This window comes from Bos indicus x Bos taurus, chromosome 3 (genome assembly GCF_003369695.1).
Source record: "Bos indicus x Bos taurus breed Angus x Brahman F1 hybrid chromosome 3, Bos_hybrid_MaternalHap_v2.0, whole genome shotgun sequence".
In the NCBI taxonomy this organism is placed as follows: Eukaryota; Metazoa; Chordata; class Mammalia; order Artiodactyla; family Bovidae; genus Bos; species Bos indicus x Bos taurus.
Window position 1 is genome coordinate 100145083 of NC_040078.1, and position 25787 is coordinate 100170869.

The following is a 25787-nucleotide window of genomic DNA, read 5'->3' on the forward strand; positions in this document are numbered from 1 at the left end:
TTATTTTTAAGAAAAATGTCTGCTAAATACCCTTAATAATTATAGTTTGTTAGCCATTTTTAAAGTTAAAAATAGAATTCTGTGGAGACAATAGCTTGCAAGTCAGTCACTTAAGTGTTTTTCTTCAACATAACTGTCATATTACGTTGTGCAGAACTGCTTTATATGTATTTTTCATTTTGTCACACAGAATATTAAAAAGATATTAAGGTCAAGGTTTATAAAATTTTAGGTATGTATATTTTAATAATAAAATAAATATAGCAATGTAATAAAATATTTTACTACTTTATGTAGGACATTTTTGAGTCCAACTGACTTTTTTGTAAAACTCAGATGTGTGATATAATAAAGAATTGAGTGACTAGACTGATAAAATAGTACAGTTTGATTCCACTGCTTTTATTTATCTTTTATCCAGTATACTTATACACTCTCAGTGAACCATAACTAAGTAAAAAAGGAAATACTAATATGGAAATAGTTTTGATTTTTATGTTCCCTGAAAAAAGTCTCAGGGGCTCTTGGGGGTTTGTGGAACACACTTTGAAAACTGTTGCACTGTCATCAGGAGAAGAGTGCTTTTTCTATGTCAGGACGATTTTAGTGGGAATCACCTTAGCCATTTATTTGGTCCTGTGTAGGAAAACAAAAGGAAAAGATTATGATTGTGCAGGTAAAAAAATTGTTCTAATATATACAAAATATAAGATTTATAATTTTAACCATTTTAAGTATGCAGTTCAGTGGCATTAAGTAAATTCATGATGTTGTGCAACCAATACCACTATCCATTTCCAGAATTTGTCATCATCCCTAACAGAAACTCAGTACCTTTTAGACAGTAATTCCTCCATTCTCCCTATCCCACAGGTCCTGGTAACCTCTATTCTACTTTTTGTCTCTATTAATTTGCCTCTGCTGGGAACATCATTTAAGCTGAGTTAACAGTGTTTATCTTTTTTTGTCTGGTTTATTTCACTTCGCATTATGTGTTCAGGATTTGTTCATGTTGTCGCTTGTGTCAGAATTGCATTCTTTTTTAAGGCTGAATAATATTCCCTTTATTTGTATACCACATGTTGTTGGTCTGTTCTGTTGATGGAGTCAGCTTGTTTCTGTCTTTGGCTATTGCGAATAATGCTGCTATGAGCATTGGTGTACAAGTATCTGTTTGAGCCCTTGCTTTGAATTCTTTTGGGTATATACCTAGAAGTGAAATTGCTGGATAATCCGGTAATTTTATATGTTTAACTTTTTAAGGAACCACAGCATCTGTACCATTTTTACATTCCCACCAGCAGTGTACCAGAGTTCCAATTTCTTCAGATTTTTGCCATCACTTGCTGTTTTGTTATTTTGATAATAGCCATCCTAATAGATATGAAGCAATAATTCATTGTGGTTTTGATTGGCAGTTCCCTAATAACCAATGATAATCTTTTAATGTGTTTATTGGTCTTTTGTGTATCTTCTTTGGAGAAATATCTATTCATGTCCTTTGCGTATTTTTTCAGATTGAGTTGTTTGTTTATTAGCTCTAGTAGTTTTTTGTTTTATTTTTGATTGAGATTTTCTATATTTAGAGTACGTCATCTGCAAATAGAGGTAGTTTTGTCTTTTGTTTTTTTCCATGCTGCCTGACTTGCAGGATCTTAGTTCCCTGATCAGGGAGGGATTGAACCCAGGCCATCTCAGTGAATGTACTGAATCTTAACCACTGGACCACCACGGTATTCTCTTGCTTTTTAATTTCAAATTTGGATGCCTTTTCTTTCTTTTTCTTGCCTAATTTCTGGCTAGAACTTCCAGTCCCATCCAACTTTTACGTCATTTTACTCAGGTTTCAAAGTCCTGTGAGAAGAGATTCAGTTTGCTTTATTCAAATTATGTGTCCATCCCTGAATCCCTTAGCCTTGGGGATAACAGGAAACCTTGATTTATCAAGACATGTACAGGGAAGGAGTCATTCTACCAGGTGAAAGTGCAGTACTGTTAAAAAGAAGGGCAGATGGCTGCTCAACAGCCAAAAACAAACAAACTGCCATTCACTCCAAGGCCCTTTTTGGTCACAATTGATTGGGGCAAATCCAGGATTAGAACCCAAGTCCTTTGATTCATAGGCCAGTAGCTTTGTTCTGTATTCTAGCAGTTCTTTGTTATACATTAACCATGAATTAATTTTCTTAGAATGCTCAGTTCACTTGGTTTGAATGTTCTTTGTTACCAGTTGCCACAATTTAATAAGGCTTTTCAGCATCATTTTCTGTTACACAGAAAAAAATTTGTTGGATAATATTGAATTCTTTTATAAGTCCTTATGTTAATCTAAAAGTTTATGTTCAATATGTGTATATGGCATTTCATGTTAAGTTTTTATTCTCTGTCCAGTAAGAATTGCTCATGGCATGTATCAAAAGTTCATCTTTGCATTTGCATTTAAACATTTCCCTATTTTATTTATTTAGGATGTTGACTTATGAAGGGATGACCACCTTCATTCAAAAGCATCTCCCAAAGCATGTTGTAGATTATTTTCTTAAGAAAGGATCATTCCTTCCTATATAAGAAAGAGGTAGTCTTTGAAGTGGTTAAAATGTAGCTCCAACCCTTATTAGGGCTTCTGTGGTGGCTCAGCTGGAACAGAATCTGCCTGCAGTGTGGGAGACCTGGGTTTGATCCTTAGGTTGGGAAGATCCCCTGGAGAAGGAAAAGGCTACCCACTCCAGTATTCTGGCCTGGAGAATTCCATGGACTATATATAGCCCATGGGGTTGCAAAGAGTCAGACACGACTGAGTGACTTTCACTTCACTTCCAATCCTTATTAGTTGGGCATGGGCTATCTAATCTTTTTGTGCTTCAGTTTTGTATTTGTAACATGGATATAATAATAGTATTTCCTTTATAAGATTATTGTGAGGGTCAGATTAACTAATATGTGTAAAGCACTTAGAACAATGCTTGTCATATAGTAAGTAAACACTCAGTGAATATTAGCATATGTCCCCACTGGAGAGGCATCTTGGTCCCAATATTTTTCATTAAGCTCCGTACAGCAAGATTTGTAGTGTTTGTTTGCTTTGATAGACTTAGGGTGAATTAGTATACCAGGAGGGCTTCCCTGGTGGCTCAGATGGTAAGGAATTCACCTTCAATGTGGGAGTCCTGGGTTCAATCCCTGGGTTGGGAAGATCCCCTGGAGGAGGGCAGAGCAACCCACTCCAGTATTCTTGCCTGGAGAATCCCTATGGAGAGAGGGGCCTGACGGGCTTCAGTCCATGGAGTTGCAGAGTTGAACATGACTGAGCGACTAAGCACAGTATACCAGGAAATTTCATTACTAACTCAACAAAATACTCTGGAGCCTCTGACATTTATTAGAAACTATATTAGGTACTGAGGTTACAATGATGACTAGTGTACACTTCTTACTAGGAGCTTGTAGTCTACTGGGAATCACAAAAGAGCAAGATATTAATAGAGACTGACCGGTACTATAATAAGAATAAGCAAGCAGGTTATCAAATAGAGGGACACTGAGTCTTGCCAGGAGAGAGAGGGCATTTGAGAAGTTTCCTTGAAGAGGTGTTGAGAATGAATTACATATAGGATTTACCAGGTAGAAATTGGGTGGCTGGAGATAAGATTTGGAGGTCTACAACATGAAACTACCCCTGTAAAGTGTACAGAACATAGTGTTGCAAACTTACTGTATACAGGTAGCTATGAGTGAAGCAGGCTATATATTTTAAACATGTGCTACACTAGCAAAATCAAAATGATAGCTGATAACTTGGCCTTAGGTATCTTGGGAGACCCTAGGGAGTAGTTTTTGCTTTGTAGCAATATGGGTTTAGGATTTTCAGACCTTCAGTTTTTTAAGAGAAGCCTGAAATTAAGATTTTGATGTCATTTCAGTTTAGTCGCTGAGTCGTGTCTGACTCTTTGCTACCCATGGACTACAGCAAACCAGGCTTCTCTGTCCATTACCAACTCCCGGAGCTTGCTTGAACTCATGTCCATCGAATCAGTGATGCCATCCAACCATCTAATTCTCTGTCATCCCCTTCTCCCGCTTTCAATCTTTCCCAGCATCAGGGTCTTTTCTAATGAGTCAGTTCTTCACGTCAGGTGGCCAATGTATTGGAGCTTCAGCTTCAGCCTCAGTCCTTCCCATGAATATTCAGGACTGATTTCCTCTAGGATTGACTGGTTTGATCGCCTTGCAGTCCAAGGAACCCTCAAGAGTCTTCTCCAACACCACAGTTCAAAAACATCAATTCTTTGATACTCAGCTTTCTTTATAGTCCAACTCTCACATCCATCCGTCACTACTGGTAAAACCATAGCTTTGACTAGACAGACCTTTGTCTGCAAAGTAATGTCTCTGCTTTTTAATATGCTGTGTAGGTTGTTCATAACTTTTCTTCCAAGGAGCAAGTGTCTTCTAATTTCATGGCTGCAGTCACCATCTGCAGTGATTTTGGAGCCCCTCAAAATAAAGTCTCTCACTGTTTCCACTGTTTCCCCATCTATTTGCCATGAAGTGATGGGACCAGATGCCGTGATCTTAGTTTTGTGAATGTTGAGCTTTAAGCCAACCTTTTCACACTCCTCTTTCACTTTCATCAAGAGGCTCTTTAGTTCTTCTTCAGTTTCTGCCATAAAGGTGGTGTCATCTGGCTATTGATATTTCTCCCGGCAATCTCGATTCCAGCTTGTGCTTCATCCAGCCCAGCATTTCTCATAATGTACTCTGCATATAAGTTAAATAAACAGGGTGACAATATACAGCCTCAATGTATTCCTTTCCCAATTCGTTGTTCCCTGTCCGGTTCTAACTTTTGCTTCTTGACCTGCATACAGATTTCTCAGGAGGCAGGTCAGGTGATCTGGTATTCCCATCTCTTGAAGAATTTTCCATAGTTTGTTGTGTTCCACCCAGTGAAAGAATATGGCATAGTCAATAAAGCAGAAGTAGATGTTTTTCTGGAATTCTCTTGCTTTTTATATGAACCAGTGAATGTTGGCAGTTTGATCTCTGGTTCCTCTACCTTTTCTAAATCCAGCTTGAACATCTGGAAGTTCACGGTTCATGTACTGTTGAAGCCTGCCTTGGAGAATTTTGAACATTACTTTGCTAGCATGTGAGATGAGTGCAATTGTGTGTTAGTGTGAACATTCTTTGGCATTGCCTTTCTTTGGGATTGGAATGAAAACTGCCCTTTTCCAGTCCTGTGGCCACTGCTGAGTTTTCCAAATTTGTTGGCATATTGAGTGCAGCACTTTCACAGCATCATCTTTCAGGATTTGAAATAGCTCAACTGGAATTCCATCACCTCCACTAGTTTTGTTCGTAGTGATGCTTCCTAAGGCCCACTTGCCTTCACATTCCAGGATGTCTGGCTCTAGTCCGGTGATCACACCATCGTGATTATCTGGGTCATGAGGCTCTTTTTTGTAGAGTACTGTGTATTCTCGCCACCTCTTCTTAATATCTTCTGCTTCTGTTAGGTCCATACCATTTCTGTCCTTTATTGAGCCCATCTTTGCATGAAATGTTCCCCTGGTATCTCTTAATTTTCTTTAAGAGATCTCTAATCTTTCCCATTCTCTTGTTTTCTTCTATTTCTTTGCATCACCAGATATTCAGTACTGAAGTCAGATTGATTATGTTCTATGCAGCCAAAGATGGAGAAGCTCTGTACATTCAGCAAAAACAAGACCGGGAACTGACTGTGGCTTAGATTTTGATGTGGAATTCCCTAATTTTTAAGTGTTGGGAAATCAAAACACTCTGGGAGTAGAGTTGGGGGGAAAATACTAATTGTGAGGTCAAAACAATATAATTCTGACCACTAAAGTCAGCCTTGTGGATTGCCAGTTTGTGATGTCTTGGTCTAGAGTGGTGGGATGGACGAGGCAGCTAGCCTAGGAAAAGGAGCCAGTAACAGGTTTAGAAAGAATGACCAGAGAGATAGAAAAAGCATGCAAAGGTATAGGGTCTCTGATGCAGAGTAAAGAGGGTATTTCAAAGAGGAGGGAATTATTAGTAGTATCAGATGCTTCAGATAAGGAATGAAAACTGCCCATCACGTTTAGCAATTGGGTCACTGCCTTGGACAAAAATGTTTCAGTGGGGTTGGGAGGCAGGATTGCAATGCATTCAAGAGGAAATTTAAATGGTGACACAGGTAGTATGCAGCTCTTTGATAAAAGTTGGGTAGAAAGAGAAGTTATAGGATATGAGTCCTTAATTTGGGACTTATGGATCCTCCTCCGTCAGTATTATATGCACACTGTGTATGTGTGTACATTTTCTTCTGGACAGAAGTCTTAAAGGTTTCCTCAGCTTTGCAAAAGAGTTTATAACTCCAGAGAACCACTTGTGTCGGGAGGCCTGTAGCTGAGAGATTTGGGTGTATTTATGAGCTTGTAGGAAAGGAGCCAGTAAAGCATGAGAGACTAGAGAGTAGGAATAGGGTGTTGGAGAACTGTTGCCCCTCTGGTGGTAAAAGGAGATGGGATCTGGAGTATTAGGTAGAAGGACTAATTTAGATAAAGAATGGGTATAGATGCATATATATTTATAGGTAAATGGTAGAAAACTGAAGTAGCTCAGTTCACAATGTTTATTTTTTCTGTTATATAGTATATTTTTAATATACAACATTGTAATATAATACAATATACAACATATATATTAATATATAACATTTATAGTATATGTTTATTGTTTCTGTTATATAGGTCTACCAAAAGATGAGTGAAGAGAGATGGAATATGATGTTTGAGGAAGGTGGAAAAGGTTTAAAATACCCATAGTGAAGAGTGAGAAAGAGGCAAATCTAGGGAAAGTCTTTTGGATTGCATTGAGGGGTTCTGTGTGTGATTGGAGATCATTACTAGTAAAACCAAATGGAAAATGTGTCCACATTTTCCCCATCTTGCAGCCTAAGGAGAGAGCAGAAAAGGCATGAAAATGGATTGAGCTGTGATAGGGGTCTTGCCAGGCAGGTGCATTTAGGAGAATAGGAGGAATAAAAGAGATGAGAGTATTAGTTGAGATCAAACATTGTATCGAAAGTAATGAGTTCAAGGAATTGGAAATCTCATAGAAGTGGAAGAACAGGGGGAGAACTGGAGTAAATGAGAAAACTGTAGAGACAGAAGTCAGAGTGCATTTATGAGATTAGGACTGGGGTTCTTTTCCTAGTTTTTTTTTTGTTGCTGTTTTTCTTTAATCAGAATTACCAGTTGTGTTTAAAAAACACAGATGCCCAGGTCTCATTCTGGATCAACAGATTGAGAATCTCTAGGGAGTTGGACCAAGGCATCTTCATTTAAAAAGTTCTACATGATTTAAATACAAATTTTTTAAAGTTTACATATACTAAAATTTACTTTTTTTGGTGTACAGTTCTGAGTTTTGACAAATGCATAGAGTAGATAGGAGGAGCAGGTATGGTGAGGAAGGTACATTTGTTTTTGAGCATCTGATTTCTTATTACACTGAAGATGTAGCCCATGGAGTTAAGATTATTACACTGAATTAACATTTTTTGATCACTTTTTTAAGTCTAGATCAGGGATGGCATACTTTTTCACAGAGCCAGGTAGTAAATACTTTAGGCATTGTGTATGCTTAGTTGCTCAGTCATGTTTGATTCTTTGAGACCCTTTGGGCTGTAACTTGCCAGGCTCCTCTGTCTGTGGGATTCTGCAGGCAAGAATACTGGAGTGGGTTACTGCAGGGGATTTTTCTGACCCAGAGATTGAACCCGTGGCTACTGTGTCTCCTGCCTTGCAGGTGGATTTTTTACCCACTGAGCTGTTGGAGAAGCCCTTAGGCATTGTAGGCCACTTATGGCCTCTGTTGCCTGGTTTGTGTGTGTGTATGTGTTCCCAACTATTAAAAATATGTAAAAATACATTCTTTGCACTGCACAAAATAGTCAAAGGGCCATAATGTACTGACCCCTGGTAGAAAATCAGTACAACAGTAAATCAAGCTCTGATTTGTAGTATTTGCTGATTCTAGAAGTATAGATACTCCTGGGGCTGATTTCAAGCTACCAATGTTATATGCTGAATGCAGAGTTTGAAAGAGATGTGCAGTAGCACAAAGTATTTCTGCTGTATAGATAAAGTAGATGTAAATTAAACTTTGAATGCATAGTTGATAAAATATAGTAGCTGAAGCTGAAGCTCCAACACTTTGGCCGCCTGATGCGAATAGCTGACTCACTGGAAAAGACACTGATGCTGGGAAAGATTGAAGGCAGAAGGAGAAAGAGGGTGACAGAGGATGAGATGGTTGTATGGCATCATCAATGCAATGGACGTGAACTTGAGCAAACTCTGGGAGATGCTGAGGGACTGGGAAACCTGCTATGCTGCAGTCCATGGAGTTGCAAAGAATCTGACATGACTGAGCAACTGAACAACAACAATTGCCACACACACGTTTTCCCTTTCCCCGTTTTCCAGTGTAGTTATATCACAATTATCATTGTTTCTCAAATTATCTTTTAGTGTTTACACTGTTATGACGGTGTAAGTAGTGTTTAAGTCATCTGTATGTTATGATTATATTTTGTTTATTATATGTTTTTGGAATTAATTATTGCTTTAATTTTTAAACATTTGCTGGATTCTTTTTATGTGCTTATGACAGTGTTATTCTCATATTCCATGACAGAACTATAAAAGTCATCACAGGGGGGTTAAACATGAGATAATCTATTATTTTAATTTTTTCCTTCAACACACCTCCTTAGTCCCCCATTGTTCTCTTGCTAGAATCCCAGTTATTGTTTCCAGCTATCATCCTGATACTCTTGTTGTCCTAGTGATTACTTTTGCTTCTCTCCTGTGTTGGTGTCCACTTTCCTGACTCCTACACCATTTTCTTCTAGGTTTATTTCTTCATTTTGCTAGAGGACATTGTAAAGGAGCTTCTTAAGAAAGGTACTAAGAGAAGTTTCCTGAGACTTTGTATGTCTGAAAATGACAATTCTACCCTCATGTGTAATTGATAATTTGGCAGGATATATGATTCTTGGTTGAAAAACCATTTTCCCTATGAACTTGAAGGTTTTCCCTCCAGTACTGTTAATTTGCAATATTGCTGTTGAGGAATCCAAAGACATTTCAGGCCTTAGTTCTTTGTGATCAGCCTTCCCCCGCTACCCCAACCCCACCGTGCTGTGATAGATTTTAAGATCTTCTCTTTATTGCTTAAGTGAAAGTCCACCGAGATGTACCTTGATATGGATCTTTTTCATTCATTTTTTGGCATTCTTGGCACTTTCCCTTTGGAAATGTATGTCCTTCATTTCTAAGAATTTTTTTTCCCTTATTTTAAATGTTTCTGTTTTTTGGAATCTCTTTTAATTCGGTTTTGGGTCTTAGTTTATTCTCTAATTCTCTTGCTTTTCTCCTATTTTTCATTACTTTCTCTTTCTGTTCTGCTTCTAACTTTATTTGATAGCTTGTCCATTAAAGTTTTTTAAAAAAACTCTTTTATAATTTTAGTATATCAGGGCTCTTGTTCTTTAATGTTACTTTGTTATAGATCTTGTTTGTATTTCATAGATGCAGTATTTCCTTTTGTATTTCTGATATACTTTTTTGATCTGTAGAAATCTTGAATTTTTGGTTTATGCTTAAGTTCCTTTTGTTTATTTATTTATTTATGGTCTTCTTTAATGTTGGTGAGTTTCCTTATATGTCTCATGGTTTTTTATTTTTTTTTAAAAAAACCCTGAGGTAAATATGCATAATGTAAAATTTATTATTTTAACAGTTTTTAAGTGTGCAGTTCTGTAGCATTAAGTTCTTTGACACTGTTGTGCAGCCATCACTGCCATCCATCTCCAGCGCTTTTTCATCTTACCTGCCTGCAATTCTGTACCCATTGAACACTGACTCCCCATTCCCCCTCTCTGTCAGCCTAGGCAAGCACTCTTCTGCTTTCTGTCTCCATGAATATGACAGGCACCACATATAGGAGGAATCATACAGTGTTTGTGCTCTTGTGACTGGCTTATTTCTTCAAGGTTCTTCATATCTCCATGAAGACATGTCTTCAAGATTTGTCCTTGTGTAGCATGTTAGATTTTTAAAGAGTTTGCTCTCTCTCTCTCTCTCTTTTTTTTTTTTGATTGTCCTATGCGGCATGTGGGATCTTAGTTCCTCTACCAGGGATTGAACTTGTGCAGTGGAAGTGTAGAGTCTTAATCACTGGTCCGCCAGGGAAGTCCCTAAAGGGTTTGTTTTTATTTAAGAATAAGATACTGAATAGCTGTATTGAAGCTCCATGTAAGTAGGAAGGACTTAGTAACTGGAGGCCTTCGCTGAAAGGTGTTAAGATGGTGAATATCTGTTTTTAAAGAACATCTTATTTTACTTATTTATTTTTAAAATTTTATTTTATCTATATTTATTTTTGGTTGCACTGGATTTTGCTGCATGGGGGCTATTCTCTAGTTGTGCTTAGAATAGTTGTGGCTATTGTCTTATTGTGGTGGCTTCTCTTGTTCTGGAGCATGAGGCTTTAGCATGGGCTTCACAGCTGAGATCTTTTCAGTTTCTCCAGAGAAAAATCTCCCTAACTCATACCTTGGGGTAGAAGCTTTGTGGCTTATTGTTTAGAGAACTGACATGGGGAAGGGGTTTGGGAAATCTACCTACTTAGTAGACTTTTCTTTAACTTTGCTGTTTTCAGTAAAGGATTTGTCTCTTGACCCAGTTGCACTTGGTGTTCCCCGAGTCCAGAGCCTCTATAACTGTTTCTGTGACCTGATGAGTGACAGGCAGCCCTGGTGTAGGAGGAGGGAGAGCTAGTTGTCTGACTGCATGGGGGCTGGGAGAGAACGGGGGATCTAGCTGAGTTTGTGTACACTTTCAGTCAGTTCTCCTGTTTTTGGCCCCTTCCCTCAATTCTCCCTTTAGAGATACAGTGTGCCTCCAAGTCCTGGGCTTTACAGAGTACAGTGGTGTGATTCCTTTTTTACTGGATTTTCTCTCTTCAGGCTTAGGTTTCAGTTTTTTGCAATCTACCAAGTCAAATTCATTTGGTTGCTCTTCGTGTGTTAAGAGTTTTGTTGCTATCATCTGATGTTGTTTCCTCTGATCGCTTTTGCTATTGAATGCTTCAGATCAGATCAGATCAGTCGCTCAGTTGTGTCCGACTCTCTGCGACCCCATGAATCGCAGCACGCCAGGCCTCCCTGTCCATCACCAACTCCCAGAGTTCACTCAGACTCACGTCCATCGAGTCAGTGATGCCATCCAGCCATCTCATCCTCTGTCGTCCCCTTCTTCTCTTGCCCCCAATCCCTCCCAGCATCAGGGTCTTTTCCAATGAGTCAACTCTTCACATGAGGTGGCCAAAGTACTGGAGTTTCAGCTTTAGCATCATTCCTTCCAAAGAAATCCCAGGGCTGATCTCCTTCAGAATGGACTGGTTGGATCTCCTTGCAGTCCAAGGGACTCTCAAGAGTTTTCCCCAACACCACAGTTCAAAGGCATCAATTCTTTGGCGCTCAGCCTTCTTCACAGTCCAACTCTCACATCCATACATGACCACAGGAAAAACCATCTAGGTTGGTCATAACTTTCCTTCCAAGGAGTAAGCGTCTTTTAACTTCATGGCTGCAGTCACCATCTGCAGTGATTTTGGAGCCCAGAAAAATAAAGTCTGACACTGTTTCCACTGTTTCCCCATCTGTTTCCTATGAAGTGGTGGGACCAAATGCCATGATCTTCGTTTTCTGAATGTTGAGCTTTAAGCCAACTTTTTCACTCTCCACTTTCACTTTCATCAAGAGGCTTTTGAGTTCCTCTTCACTTTCTGCCATAAGGGTGGTGTCATCTGCATATCTGAGGGTATTGATATTTCTCCCAGCAATCTTGATTCCAGCTTGTGTTTCTTCCAGTCCAGCGTTTCTTATGATGTACTCTGCATAGAAGTTAAATAAACAGGGTGACAATATACAGCCTTGACGAACTCCTTTTCCTATTTGGAACCAGTCTGCTGTTCCATGTCCAGTTCTAACTGTTGCTTCCTGACCTGCATACAGATTTCTTAAGAGGCAGGTCAGGTGGTCTGGTATTCCCATCTTTTTCAGAATTTTCCACAGTTTATTGTGATCCACACAGTCAAAGGCTTTGGCATAGTCAAGAAAGCAGAAATAGATGTTTTTCTGGAACTCTCTTGCTTTTTCCATGATCCAGCGAATGTTGGCATTTGATCTCTGGTTCCTCTGCCTTTTCTAAAACCAGCTTGAACATCAGGAAGTTCATGGTTCACATATTGCTGAAGCCTTGCTTGAAGAATTTTAGCATTACTTTACTAGCGTGTGAGATGAGTGCAATTGTGCGGTAGTTTGGGCATTCTTTGGCATTGCCTTTCTTTGGAATTAGAATGAAAACTGACCTTTTCCAGGCCTGTGGCCACTGCTGAGTTTTCCAAATTTGCTGGCATATTGAGTGCAGCAGTTTCATAGCATCATCTTTCAGGATTTGGAATAGCTCAACTGGAATTCCATCATCTCCACTAGCTCTGTGGGTAATGATGCTTTCTAAGGCCCACTTGACTCCACATTCCAGGATGTCTGGCTCTAGGTCAGTGATCACACCATCGTGATTATCTGGGTCATGAAGATCTTTTTTGTACAGTTTTTCTGTGTATTCTTGCCATCTCTTCTTAATATCTTCTGCTTCTGTTAGGTCCATACCATTTCTGTCCTTTATCAAGCTCATCTTTTCGTGAAATGTTCCTTTGGTATCTCTGATTTTCTTGAAGAGATCCCTAGTCTTTCCCATTCTATTGTTTTCCTCTATTTCTTTGCATTGATCGCTGAAGAAGGCTTTCTTATCTCTTCTTGCTATTCTTTGGAACTCTGCATTCAGATGTTTATATCTTTCCTTTTCTCCTTTGCTTTTCGCTTCTCTTCTTTTCACAGCTATTTGTAAGGCCTCCCCAGACAGCCATTTTGCTTTTTTGCATTTCTTTTCTATGGGGATGGTCTTGATCCCTGCCTCCTGTACAATGTCACGAACCTCATTCCATAGTTCATCAGGCACTCTATCTCTCATATCTAGGCCCTTAAATCTATTTCTCACTTCCACTGTATAATCATAAGGGATTTGATTTAGGTCATACCTGAATGGTCTAGTGGTTTCCCCTACTTTCTTCAATTTCAGTCTGAATTTGGCAATAAGGAATTCATGGTCTGAGCCACAGTCAGCTCCTGGTCTTGTTTTTGCTGACTGTATAGAGCTTCTCCATCTTTGGCTGCAAAGAATATAATCAATCTGATTTCAGTGTTGACCATCTGGTGATGTCCATGTATAGAGTCTTCTCTTATGTTGTTGGAAGAGGGTGTTTGCTATGACCAGTGCATTTTCTAGGCAAGACTCTATTAGTCTTTGCCGTTCATTCCATATTCCAAGGCTAAATTTGCCTATTACTCCAGGTGTTTCTTGACTGCTTACTTTTGCATTCCAGTCCCCTATAATGAAAAGGACATCTTTTTTGGGTGTTAGTTCTAAAAGGTCTTGTAGGTCTTCTTAGAACCGTTCAACTTCAGCTTCTTCAGCGTTACTGGTTGGGGCATAGACTTGGATTACTGTGATATTGAATGGTTTGCCTTGGAAATGAACAGAGGTCATTCTGTCGTTTTTGAGATTGCATCCAAGTACTGCATTTCGGACTCTTTTGTTGACCATGATGGCCACTCCATTTCTTCTGAGGGATTCCTGCCCGCAGTAGTAGATATAATGGTCATCTGAGTTAAACTCACCCATTCCAGTCCATTTCAGTTTGCTGATTCCTAGAATGTTGACATTCACTCTTGCCATCTCTTGTTTGACCACTTCCAATTTGCCTTGATTCATGGACCTGACATTCCAGGTTCCTATGCAATATTGCTCTTTACAGCATTGGACCTTGCTTCTATCACCAGTCACATCCACAGCTGGGTATTGTTTTTGCTTTGGCTCCATCCCCTCATTCTTTCTGGAGTTATTTCTCCACTGATCTCAAGTAGCATATTGGGCACCTACTGACCTGGGGAGTTCCTCTTTCAGTATCCTATCATTTTGCCTTTTCATACTGCTCATGGGGTTCTCAAGGCAAGAATACTGAAGTGGTTTGCCATTCCCTTCTCCAGTGGACTACATTCTGTCAAATCTCTCCACCATGACCCGCCCATCTTGGATTGCCCCACGGGCATGGCTTAGTTTCATTGAGTTAGACAAGGCTGTGGTCCTAGTGTGATTAGATAGACTAGTTTTCTGTGAGTATGGTTTCAGTGTGTTTGCCCTGTGATGCCCTCTTGCAACACCTACCATCTTACTTGGGTTTCTCTTACTTTGGGCGTGGGGTATCTCTTCACAGCTGCTCCAGCAAAGCCCAGCCATTGCTGCTTACACCCTTAAAATATGTATTTTATTGCCAATTTGGAATGATTAATAGAGGGACTGAAGAATCACATGTATTTAATCTACTGTGTTTTAGCTACTGTTCTATACTTGCCTAATTTTTTTTTTTTAGCTCCATAAAAACTTTTTGAAGAGAATCTGTAAGTTCCTTATTACTGAAAAGCTTAGACTAGCAGCATTGGCATTACCTGGGAACTTGCTAGAAATGCAGAATTCCAGGCCCCAACCCATACCTAGCAATCAGTGTTCTGTATTTTACAGTATCCCTGGGTGATTTATAAGCACATTAAAGTGTTAAAGGTACTGTTCTGATTCACTGTGCCTGCTACAGTGCTTGACACATGTTAGGTGTCTTCTGTTGGATAATCAGAAATTTAGAAAAGACACTGTAGTTAGAAATACTGTTTTGGGGTCAGTATATAGGTATTATTTATAGAAGCTATGGGAGTAGATGAGAGTACAGATTAAAAGAAGGTCAAGGAAATGTCAGTTGTATGGATGAAGGAAGAGAGGGCTTTCTGGGAAAACTGAGCGCTAAAGAACAGAGGCCTTGAGTATACAAGATGTAGGACAATGAGCAACCTTCCACGAGAATGGGCTGCCAGGTTAGAAGTGTCTTTAGGGAGTGCAAAACTTCAGAGATGGCTAAGAAGTGGGAAAAAACACTTTTCTGGAAAGACATTCAAGTTACAGAATAGTTTATTTAATTAGAATATGGGGAGAATAATCTAGGAGGTTGCTCCAGAGGACATAATGGAATGATCAGCAGTGAGAAGATGGTGTAGTGATGAATTATCTTGAAGTTTATACTTTTGGATTACAAAGTCCATAAGTATAAAGACTGTGTCTATCTAGTTCATTGCCATATTTCCAGCTCTTAGAACATAGGAGGTATTCAATAAATAGTTGTTATATACATATGGATTGATGATAGATTGCAAAAATAGGCCAGCATTTCATTCCTTCTTATTGTGTTCTTTTAGCAACTTTATGTAGAAACAGCTTTGTAATTGTTTCATTCTACTTATATTTCTGCAGATGAGAAAAAATACAAGGAGGCTGTGGGCAGCCCTCTGTAATAGATGTGACATGGTCATTATCTGTTTGTTGGTAGTGGAGCTATCACAGAACTGTCATTATCCGTAAATAGCAGCTTCCCTGTGCTGCTGGTCAACTCAGTTCTGTATAGAGCTCCCCAGAGAAGGAATACAGACAGCAGCAAGTCTTTGTGGTTCCTTTCAGTGATTTGGTTCTTGTTGGGCCAAACTGATTCTTGTTGGGCCCTGCTGGTCATGGCATTCAGTTCAGTGAGGACTTGGTTTCACAAGCCCAGTGTTTGAACTTTTCCCAGGAGAGAATCAGTTGTTCTTTTTGCTGGGTTTCAGTTGCTCTTACTGTGTTTTCATTGCATCTTACTTTTACTTTTATTACAGTATTCGCCTTGTTCTGCTGAGAATTATGGTCATATGTTTCTAAGTGTCATTCCCTCTAGATTTCTTTTAGTGTCTTGTCTTTGTACCTTTCATAGTAATAGCACAGTGCTTTTGTATAGCACAAGTTTAAACTATTAATCCTTATAAGTAGAAGAATTTTAAATTCTGTAAAATTATATTTCCAACTGTAGCTACTTTTATATGCCACATCCCTTTCAAAGAAGATAGGTATAAATAAGTAGCTACTTAGAAAAAAAGAATGGATTATAGCAAGCTCTCCCCATCTAGTCATTTTAGAAGTCTGATATTTGTTTTTTTAAATAACAGCTTTTTTGAAATGTGATTCACATACCATTCAGTTCATCCACTTAAAAAGTATACAATTCAGTAGTGTTTAGTATATTCACAGAATTGTGTAGCCATCACCGCAAGCAACTGGAACATTTTCATTGCCCTCAAAGAAACCTGCATACATAGCTGTCATTCCCTTTCCCCCTTTAGTCCAACCCTACACAACCATATACTTTGTTGCTGTAGATTTTCATGTTCTGGACAATGGAATTATATAATATATGGCTTTCATGATTGCTTTTTGTTTCATTTAGTCTAATGTTTTCATGGTTCATCCATGTTACCACATGTTTTTATTCCTTCTTACTGCCTAATAATATTTACTTGTATGTATGTATATTCACGCATACATACACACTACATTTTATATATTCATTTACCTTTGATGGATATTTGGGTTGTTTCCAGTTTTTGGCTACTGTAAGTAATACAGCTTTGAACATTTGTATCCAGTTTTTTTGTATGGTTTTATGGTTTCTTTCTTTTAAAATATATGGCTAGGATCCAAATTGCTGGGTTATGTGGTGACTCATCATTTAACCTTTTCAGGACCTGCTAGACTGTTTTCCAGCCAGTTGCATCATTTTACATTTCCATCAGCAGTGTATTGAGAGTTCCCGTTTCTCTACATCCTCACCAACATTTGTTGTTATCTGTTTCTTTGAGGTGGTATTTCATTGGTTTCATTTTCATTTCCCTGATGGCTAATACTGTTGAATATCTTTTCATGTGCTTGTGGGCCATTTGTGTATCTTCTTTGGAGAGATGTCTGTTCAGATGCTTTGCCCATGTTTAATTTTAGTCATTTTTTGTTATTAAGTTGCAAGGGTTCTTTATGTGTTCTAGATACAATTTTTATCAGATATATCATTTATGAAGATTTTCTCCCATTTTGTGGGTTGTCTTTTCACTTTCTTGATGGTGTCCTTTGAAGCACAGAATTTTAAATTTTGATGAAATTCAGTTTTCTACTTTTTCTTGTTTGTGCTTTTGATGTCATACCTAAGAAACTATTGTCTAATCCAAGGTCATGAAGACAAGCTTATTTTCTTCTAAAAGTTTTATAGTTTTGGCTGTTAACATTTAGGTCTTTGATCCATTTTGAGTTAATTTTTGAATACGTACAGTATGAGAAAGGGGACCAACTACATTCTTATATTTGTGTTGTTCCCCTTTTCCCACAATATTATCTTTAACTTTTTTGTTAATTAAAAAAGTTTTTCAGCAATCTAAAACTTACAAAAAAGTTGAATGTACAATAGAAATAACTTGCTTTCTAGAACCATTTAGAGTAGGTTGCCGACATGAGAGTCCATGATGTCCATGTTTGTATTTCCCACAAGTAAGAACTTTCTCCAACATAACCACAATCAGATCAGAGATCAGATCAGTCGCTCAGTCGTGTCCGACTCTTTGCGACCCCATGAATCGCAGCACGCCAGGCCTCCCTGTCCATCACCAACTCCCGGAGTTCACTCAGACTCACGTCCATCGAGTCAGTGATGCCATCCAGCCATCTCATCCTCTGTCATCCCCTTCTCCTCTTGCCCTCAATCCCTCCCAGCATCAGAGTCTTTTCCAATGAGTCAACTCTTCGCATGAGGTGGCCAAAGTACTGGAGTTTCAGCTTTAGCATCATTCCTTCCAAAGAAATCCCAGGGCTGATCTCCTTTAGAATGGACTGGTTGGATCTCCTTGCAGTCCAAGGGACTCTCACAGCTATCAAAATCAGAAAATGAACAATGATGCATTATTACCGTCTCATCCTCAGATTCCATTCAGGTTTTTCCATTGTCCCAGTAATGTCCTTTATAACAAAAAGATCCAGTCCAGACTCACACGTTGTATTTAATTGGCATGATTCTCTAGATTTTCCCTAATCTAGAACAGCCGCTCAGTCTTTCTTGAGTTTCACGACCTTGATGTTTTTGAAGATTCCAAGCCAGTTCTTTTGTAGAATGTTTTTCTAGCGTGGTTGGTTTGTCTCATGTTTCCTTATGACTGGATTCAGTTTATGTGTATTCGTCGTGTCCTTGGTGCATCCTGTTGGTGGCCTGTGATCTCATCGTTACTGTTGGTAGCTACCTTGATTGCTTGAATAAGGTTTGTTTCCCAGGTTTCTCCACTATTATATTAACCTTTTTACTTTCCTGATTAATAAGCATTTGTGGGAAGGCCTTCAAGATTATATAAAGCTTCTGCGTTAATCTTTCTATTTTTTCATTTATTTGTTTACATCTGTGTGGACACGTGGATTCCTGTTTTGTTTACTGGTTTATATTCCCTTACTATTGTTATTTGTATTGATGATCCAGTCATTCCAGATTGGGTAGTAGGAGCCCCTTCAAGCTGGTTACTTTGTTGTTTTGTCATGGCCCCTCATTCTTTGAATATTTGGTTACTTTTTGTCACAACATGATGTTCCAGGTTCATTTGGTACTTGGTTTACCCCACCCCAGCCGTTTGTCCACAAGTGCAGATATACAGCTTGATGTACTTCTTTCCCAATTTGGAACCAGTCAGTTGTTCCATGTCCAGTTTTAACTGTTGCTTCTTGACCTTCATACAGATTTCTCAAAAGGCAGGTCAGATGGTCTGATATTGCCATCTCTTGAAGAATTTTCAACAGTTTGTTGTGATCCACACAGTCAAAGGCTTTGGCATAGTCAATAAAGCAAAAGTAGATGTTTTTCTGGAACTCTCTTGCTTTTTCAATGATCCAATGCATGTTGGCAATTTGATCTCTGGTTCCTCTGTCTTTTCTAGTTAAACATCTGGAAGTTCATGGTTCACACACTGTTGATTTATTTATTTTTATTGTAAAGATATAGGTATAAACACACACTTGAATAGCTTGCTAAATAACTGCTTCCCTGGCCTTCCTACTCCTTTTCCTGTTGACCAAGAGGCTGAGCCCTCAGCTACATAGGCTCTGGTGCCTAGCTGGTGTTTTTAAATAAAACACTGAAAAATGAAGTACAGAGAAGACTGTGGAAAGTAGTGAGAAGGAGAATACCGTGAAAAACAAAAGCCATAGGATGTGATGTTCAAATTTAGACACAAGATGGTTCATGATGATTATTGGTAAATAATAAAATAGGGGACAGATTGGCCAGAACCGAAGAAACAAGAGGGCCAGGGAGCCCCATTGTGCCTGACAAAGGTGGGCATCCTCCAGATGGAGAGTCTTAATTACATCCGTTACAGTGAACATCTTCACGACGCTGTGAGCTCTTCAAGGCCAGGTGCATGGCTTCCTTATGTCTGTATCCCCACTATTTAACACTTTCTTGCATATGGTAGATTTTTAATGCATATATTTGGGAACCAGGAAACTGAGCTGAGTCGGCTTACCGCTTTCAAAGCCGTTTTGGGTGATGTCTATTCATGCAGTTCATTCACTCCTCTGCCTAAGGCAAGGGTGACAGACTTCATCTCACTCTGATGGACTGATAGTGAATACCTGGAAGCATTAATAATACAGATTTTGAGGGGACTCCCCTGGCAGTCCAGTCGTTAAGATTCCATGTTTCCACTGCAGGGAGCATGGGTTTGATTGATGGCACGGAAGAAAGGAGTGCCACTCATTCACAGTGCCACCTTGAAAGAAGGGTGGCACAGATGTTCTCTACCCCCCACCCTGGCCTAGGAGAAAGGCATCCAACAAAAAGTTAGTATTTTATAAGAAGGAAAAAAACGCAGATAGCTTGAATATTTCATTTTTTCAGGCAATTATTGGTAGAGTTCTAAAAGGATTCTTTCATTGGCAAATGTTTAACATTTAACATAAAATAATCCCTATTTTGATTTATAATGATCTGGAACCTTAATGTACATTGGTTAATGAACTGTATTTGAGGAAATTAGAGAGTAAATAATAATTTACATTACAAAATAATAATGTTAATTTCTCTTCTAGCTCTTCCACCAAAGCCACCTAAGCCAATGACTTCAGCCATTACAAATGGAATAAAGGACAGTTCTGTTTCTCTTCAGGATGCAGAATGGTACTGGGGGGATATTTCAAGGTAATTAGACTAAGTATTATAGTTGAATGGAGTTTAAAAAATAATTCTTGAGATTAGTAGTTTAGAAAAATATTTTTAATGCCCCACAAGTTGTCATTTAAAGATTACCATTTAAAAACCTGTGTAGGAGAACCTTTAAAATTTTCTAAATAGTTTTCTTCCCACACACAAAAAAAGACAAGATAATCTTTAAATTGTACGTATGGTTATTACTTTTAATACTGTATTGAGGATAGGGTTCTAAATAAGTGAAACGTACATTTAGGATAGATGTATGTGTTTTGGGATAAAATATTTATGCTTAATTTTCCCTATGTTTCTGTTTCTAAGGTAATGGTTCCTCAGTGTTTTCACACATAAAAATCAATGGAGTAGGGTTCAGGAATCTGCATTTATAACCTCCCAGTTGATTTTTATGTCTCTTCACCTCCTTTTGAGAAATAGGACTCTAGGACAGATTTGCTTTTTGGGTAAAATGTGGTTTTGGAAAACTCTGAATGTAGAGAGAAAAAAAAGATACATCTATATTTTATAGATAAATACGTATATATATTTTAAATTCAAATACTGTATTTTCTTGTTTTTAAAAAGTTATATCTACTTTTGCCAAATCAGATTTCAAGTTGCTTCTGTATTCCTCAATATGCTTGTCCTTCTCTTTCTCTTGTCTGTACTTTCCTATTACCAAAGTAGCACTCATTTATTTTTTTTCCATATCATTTTAACCATCTAAAGATGTACAGCTCAGTGGCATGAAGTACATTCACATTATTGTTCATCCTTCCCCACCCTCCATCTCTGAAAGTGTCATCTTCCCAAAGTGAGCTCTGTACTCATTAAACACTAACTCACTTTTCCTTCTGTTTTCCCCAGCACCTGCCTCCTCTTTCTGTGAATTTGACTTTTCTAGGTACCTCATATAAGTGGAATCATGTAACATTTGTTCTTTGTGTTTGACTTGTTTCGCTTAGCACAATGTCTTCAAGGTTAATCCATGTTATAGCATGTGTCAGAATTTCCTTTTTAAGGCTGAGTAATATTCCATTATATATACCTACCACATTTTAATTTATTCATTCTTATGGACATTTGGCTTTGATGAATACTTGAGTTATTTCCAGCTTTTGGCTATTGTGAATAATGCTGCTATGAACATTGGTGTATAAATGTACAAGATTCTGCTTTTAGTTCTTTGGGCATATACCCAGAAGTGGAATTTCTGGGTCATACAGTAATTCTGTATTTAATTTTTTGAAAAAGACTTAATATATTTGATATTAAACATAAAATTTAAATTTTAGCAATGTACAAAAAAAGGATCTACTATATTTACATACTACTTAATTTATATTTTAAGACCATGTGGTTCTGTGACTCAAGTTTCTTTTATGTCCTGCCGTTTTCTTTGAGTCTTCTAGTGTTGTTCCTTAAAGTCCTAAACCATCTCTGCAGAAGAAATTTTTTGTCAGTATAAATTCAAATTGGAGAATATTATTGAAAGATTGTGAACTGAGTAAATTATCCCCACTCTGATCTGACCCAGCTGCCACTGTTGTTTAAACTTAATCTTTCTAAACAGCTGCTGTTTTTTTCTGACACTCTACAAGTTCATACCTGCCTAAGGAAGCCCTAAAGGCTTAATGGAAACAGGTATTCCCTACAGACAGTTGAAACCTGGAAGAGTTTAAAAATCAAATACTCATCCTGGGATTGCAAAACACCAAAAATCAAAACAAAAGCATATCTAGGGGAGGAACTAAATGACCTCTGACAGCCCCCAGGATTCTATAATCTTAGACCCCACCTCCCAATTAGTCTTAGTGATAATATGTGAAGAAAACAACCAACACTTACATTAAAAAAATTTTTTTTTCCTATAATTCCTTTCTTCAGGGAGGAGGTAAATGACAAATTGCGGGACATGCCAGATGGTACCTTCTTGGTCAGAGATGCCTCAACCAAAATGCAGGGAGATTACACTTTGACCTTGCGGTGAGTATTTTTCAGCATTTTGTCTAGTGTTCTACTAGCATGATTTATTTCTGGTATACAAAGATTCCTGTATTTTATTTAAATCTTTATATACAAATTTCTTCATATTTTTATTTAATTTAGATACATAATTTTAGTTGTTTGGCTAACTATCTTTTTCCTACACATTTAAATATTTAAATTAATACTAAAAAGGCAACAATTTTTATTTTTATGTAGCAGTAAAACAAAAAGCCTTAAAATCCCTAAATATGATGAAGTAAGATGTATACTGTTGACCTTATGAGTGAAGTAGAAGTCATGGGCACAGCCTAAAGTTATTAATGATATGCTGGGAATCCACCCCTCCAATAACTCTATTGTTTTCCTTAATCTAGACTTCAGAGAGTAAAACTCAACATAAATAAGACAATTTTCATGCCATCCGTGTGGGCATATTAGAATCTCATAAGGTGGATGTATCAGTCTATATTTACAAAGATGGGATGTATAATTAAACAGATTAGGGAAACTGTATTAGATATTTCTACATTTAGTTTTAACCGTTAACATAGCCTAAGGACAATAAAAGAATCTGCCTGCCAATGCAGGAGAAGTGGATTTGATCCCTAGGCTGGGAAGATCCTCTGGAGAAGGAAATAGCAACCCACTCCAGTATTCTTGCCTGGGAAATCCCATGGACAGAGGAGGCTGGCAGGCTACAGTCCATGGGGTCACAAAAGAGTTGGAAATCACTTAGCGACTAAACAACAAGGACAATAAGGTCTTGCATTCTGTTTTGTTTTTTAAAAAGGGACTGTCTAAAGAATAATGGCAACGGTAACAACTTCCTTGTACATTTTACATGCAGTATCTATATCAAAACAACCTTATGAGGAAGGTATCATTAATACCATTAATATTTCCATTTTATAGATGAAGCAACTGAAGCTTAAGTTGGTTAAGAAACTTGTCCTAAAGACACTTAGCTTGTAAGTGTCAGAGGACAGGTTCAAACTCAGACTTATTTGTTTCTTTGTCGCCTTTCCAGCCTAGCATCTTTAGGAAAAATAATCCCATATTTTATCCTAGAAATTTGGGATTACTATATATCAGCTTCTGGTAAAGACATTAAGAAGTTAATTAAGCTAGGACTTAAGCTGTGCTGAGGAATAATCCATGTTCTGCAGTGATTCATTCAACATAATTTTTTCCCATTCCAGTCAGGCTTCTGTCTCTACTGCTGTTCACGGACTGCTAGACCAACGGCCACTTCTCTCTCCTTACCTTTCTGACCTCTTAGCAGCATTAGTCATGGACATGTCTTCTTAGAAACCGTTTATTGTCTTGGCTGTTCTGACATCACACTCTCCTAATGTTCTTCCTAACTCATTTGAGATTATTCCAGGGCTCAGAACTGGGCTTCATTCTCTTCTCCCAAGAGTGAGTATTCATTCTCCGAAGGTGAGCTTGTCCTGTCCCATGGCTTTAATGTACATCTTCATAGTGATGATTCATAAACCTTATCTTCTAGCTCTGACCTTCTGAATTCCAGATGCATATATCCAGTTGCCACTCAGATAACTAGAGCACATACTAATTTTAATATAGTCAAAGCAGAATTCTTGATTTCTAATGCAGCTCCCCCTACCCAAACTGTTTCTCTTCTAGTGTTCCCTTTTTTTTCAGAAACAGAACCACCATCTCCATTACTACCACTATTTTGTGCTACTCGAGTCACAAAATCTTTTTTTCCCTCACATCCAATCTGTCATTAAACAACCCCTGCCAACTCTACCTCCAAATCTATATCCATAATCTCTTCACACTTGTCTACCATCCAAATCTAAGCCACCATTTTCTGGCTTGATATTTCATAGTTACCTCCTAACAGGTTTGAATATGCAGAAAGTTAGAGAGGAGGTTGCAGGATTAGGTAGCAACAGAAACAAAGATTTGGAGGTGAGAAACTGTAGAGTTCTGTTCTGTGAGATGCAATTCCATTTGGCTAGAGAGTAACATTTGAAGAGGGAAAAGTAGCAGGGGTCAGAAAGTTGGAAAGGGTCATGTTGAAGAGGGCCTTGAATTCTAAATTTAGGAATTTGTGTTTAATATTGTATGGAGGCAGGGGGAACCATTTCATTTTTCAATGGGGATGTTTTACAGTTAGACTGTGTTTGAATAGAAAAAATAAAAAAGGATAGAGACTAGTAAGGAGTTAGATGGCTGTTATGAATTGAGAGGGAATGATGTTCTAGAATTAGGTTTATTCTTTAATCATTTAATATTATTAAGTGCCCACAGTGTTCCACGAAAAGAAAATACTGGACAAGCCAAAAATGGTTTCTTATCTATAGTGTTTATATTTGGGGGTTGGTTATAGTCAGGGAGAGGGAGACAAAAGAAACATAAAAAAAAAAAAAATGAAATAGTTCCCTGGTGGTCCAGTGGTTAGGACTCTACGCGTTCACTGTGGGGTTGGGAAATAAGATCCTGCAAGCCATGTGACACAGCCCAAAAACAAAAGACATAACAAATCACTTTGTTGTACACCTGAAACTAACAGAATATTATAAATCGGCTATAGTTCGATTAGAAAAATGAAAAGATATAATTTCACAGTATATAAAGGGCTATGTAGGGAATACATAAGGTTATATGATAACAGAATATGAGGAAAAGAATTTCACAAAGTTTTGAGGAGAGCCTCTCTGAGGATATGACCTCGGAAAACTGAAGTATATAAAGAGCTGGCCATAAAAGTGTTCCCAGGAGAGGGAACAGAAAATGCAAAGACACTGTTTTTTGAAAGATCTGGTGAATCCAATAAATGCAGACACCGATGTTCCTGCTTTCAGTGTGAATCAGAGTAGTAGGAGATGAAGTTGAAAGTGGGAAAGAGCCAGATGCAAAGAGCCTAATGAGCCATGGTAAGGAATTTGAACTTTATTTCTAAGTACAAAAAAAAAAAAAAAATTAATAAAGGGTTTTAAGCAGGGCAATGACATGATCAAAAGATTGAATACACTATTACCTAGGATTGTGGCTCTAGGAAAGGAGTTGAGAATCAAAGTAAGAGGCAATGTTGAGCTGAGAGCTAAAGGGATTTGATAATAGAAAAAGTATGAGGTTACGGAGGAGTTAAAAGTGACTGTGGTTTGAGCCTGCTGGGCTTAGAATGAATGTGCCATTTATAGAAATAGGAGAGTCAGGAGCAGTTGATTTTTAGCTGCTTCAGAACTTCCAGGTAAAAATATATCTAGAGTACAGCTAGAAATTTATGTTTAATGCTTAAGGGAGAATATAGGGCCAGAAAAAGATTCAGGTACATATCTACATAGAATAATTGGAATTTTAAGGAAAGAGTTTATATAGGAAAAAAAGGGTGGAGGACTGAAGGCAAATTTTTTTTAGGGAATAAACTGTGTAGCAGCAGGATGGAGGCAGAGAAAGAACAATTAAGAGGTTGAAAGAAAAGAGTAATGTCACAGAAGTCATAGAATTATGAAATATTAAGAAGGAAGTGGGAGTAGAGGAAAGAAAGGGAGTGT

At 38.0% G+C, this 25787-nt stretch overlaps 1 protein-coding gene across 2 annotated transcripts in view; it reads left to right on the top strand.

Moving 5' to 3' along the window:
• The window catches only part of PIK3R3 (phosphoinositide-3-kinase regulatory subunit 3), a 104993-nt gene that overhangs the window by 40896 nt on the left and 38310 nt on the right, over window positions 1–25787 (top strand). For both annotated transcript variants that reach the window (XM_027537396.1, XM_027537397.1), the window contains exons 2-3: window positions 20157–20265; window positions 22159–22257. In XM_027537396.1, coding sequence (XP_027393197.1) covers window positions 20157–20265; window positions 22159–22257 — 208 coding nt within the window. The remainder of the gene's footprint in view (window positions 1–20156; window positions 20266–22158; window positions 22258–25787) is intronic.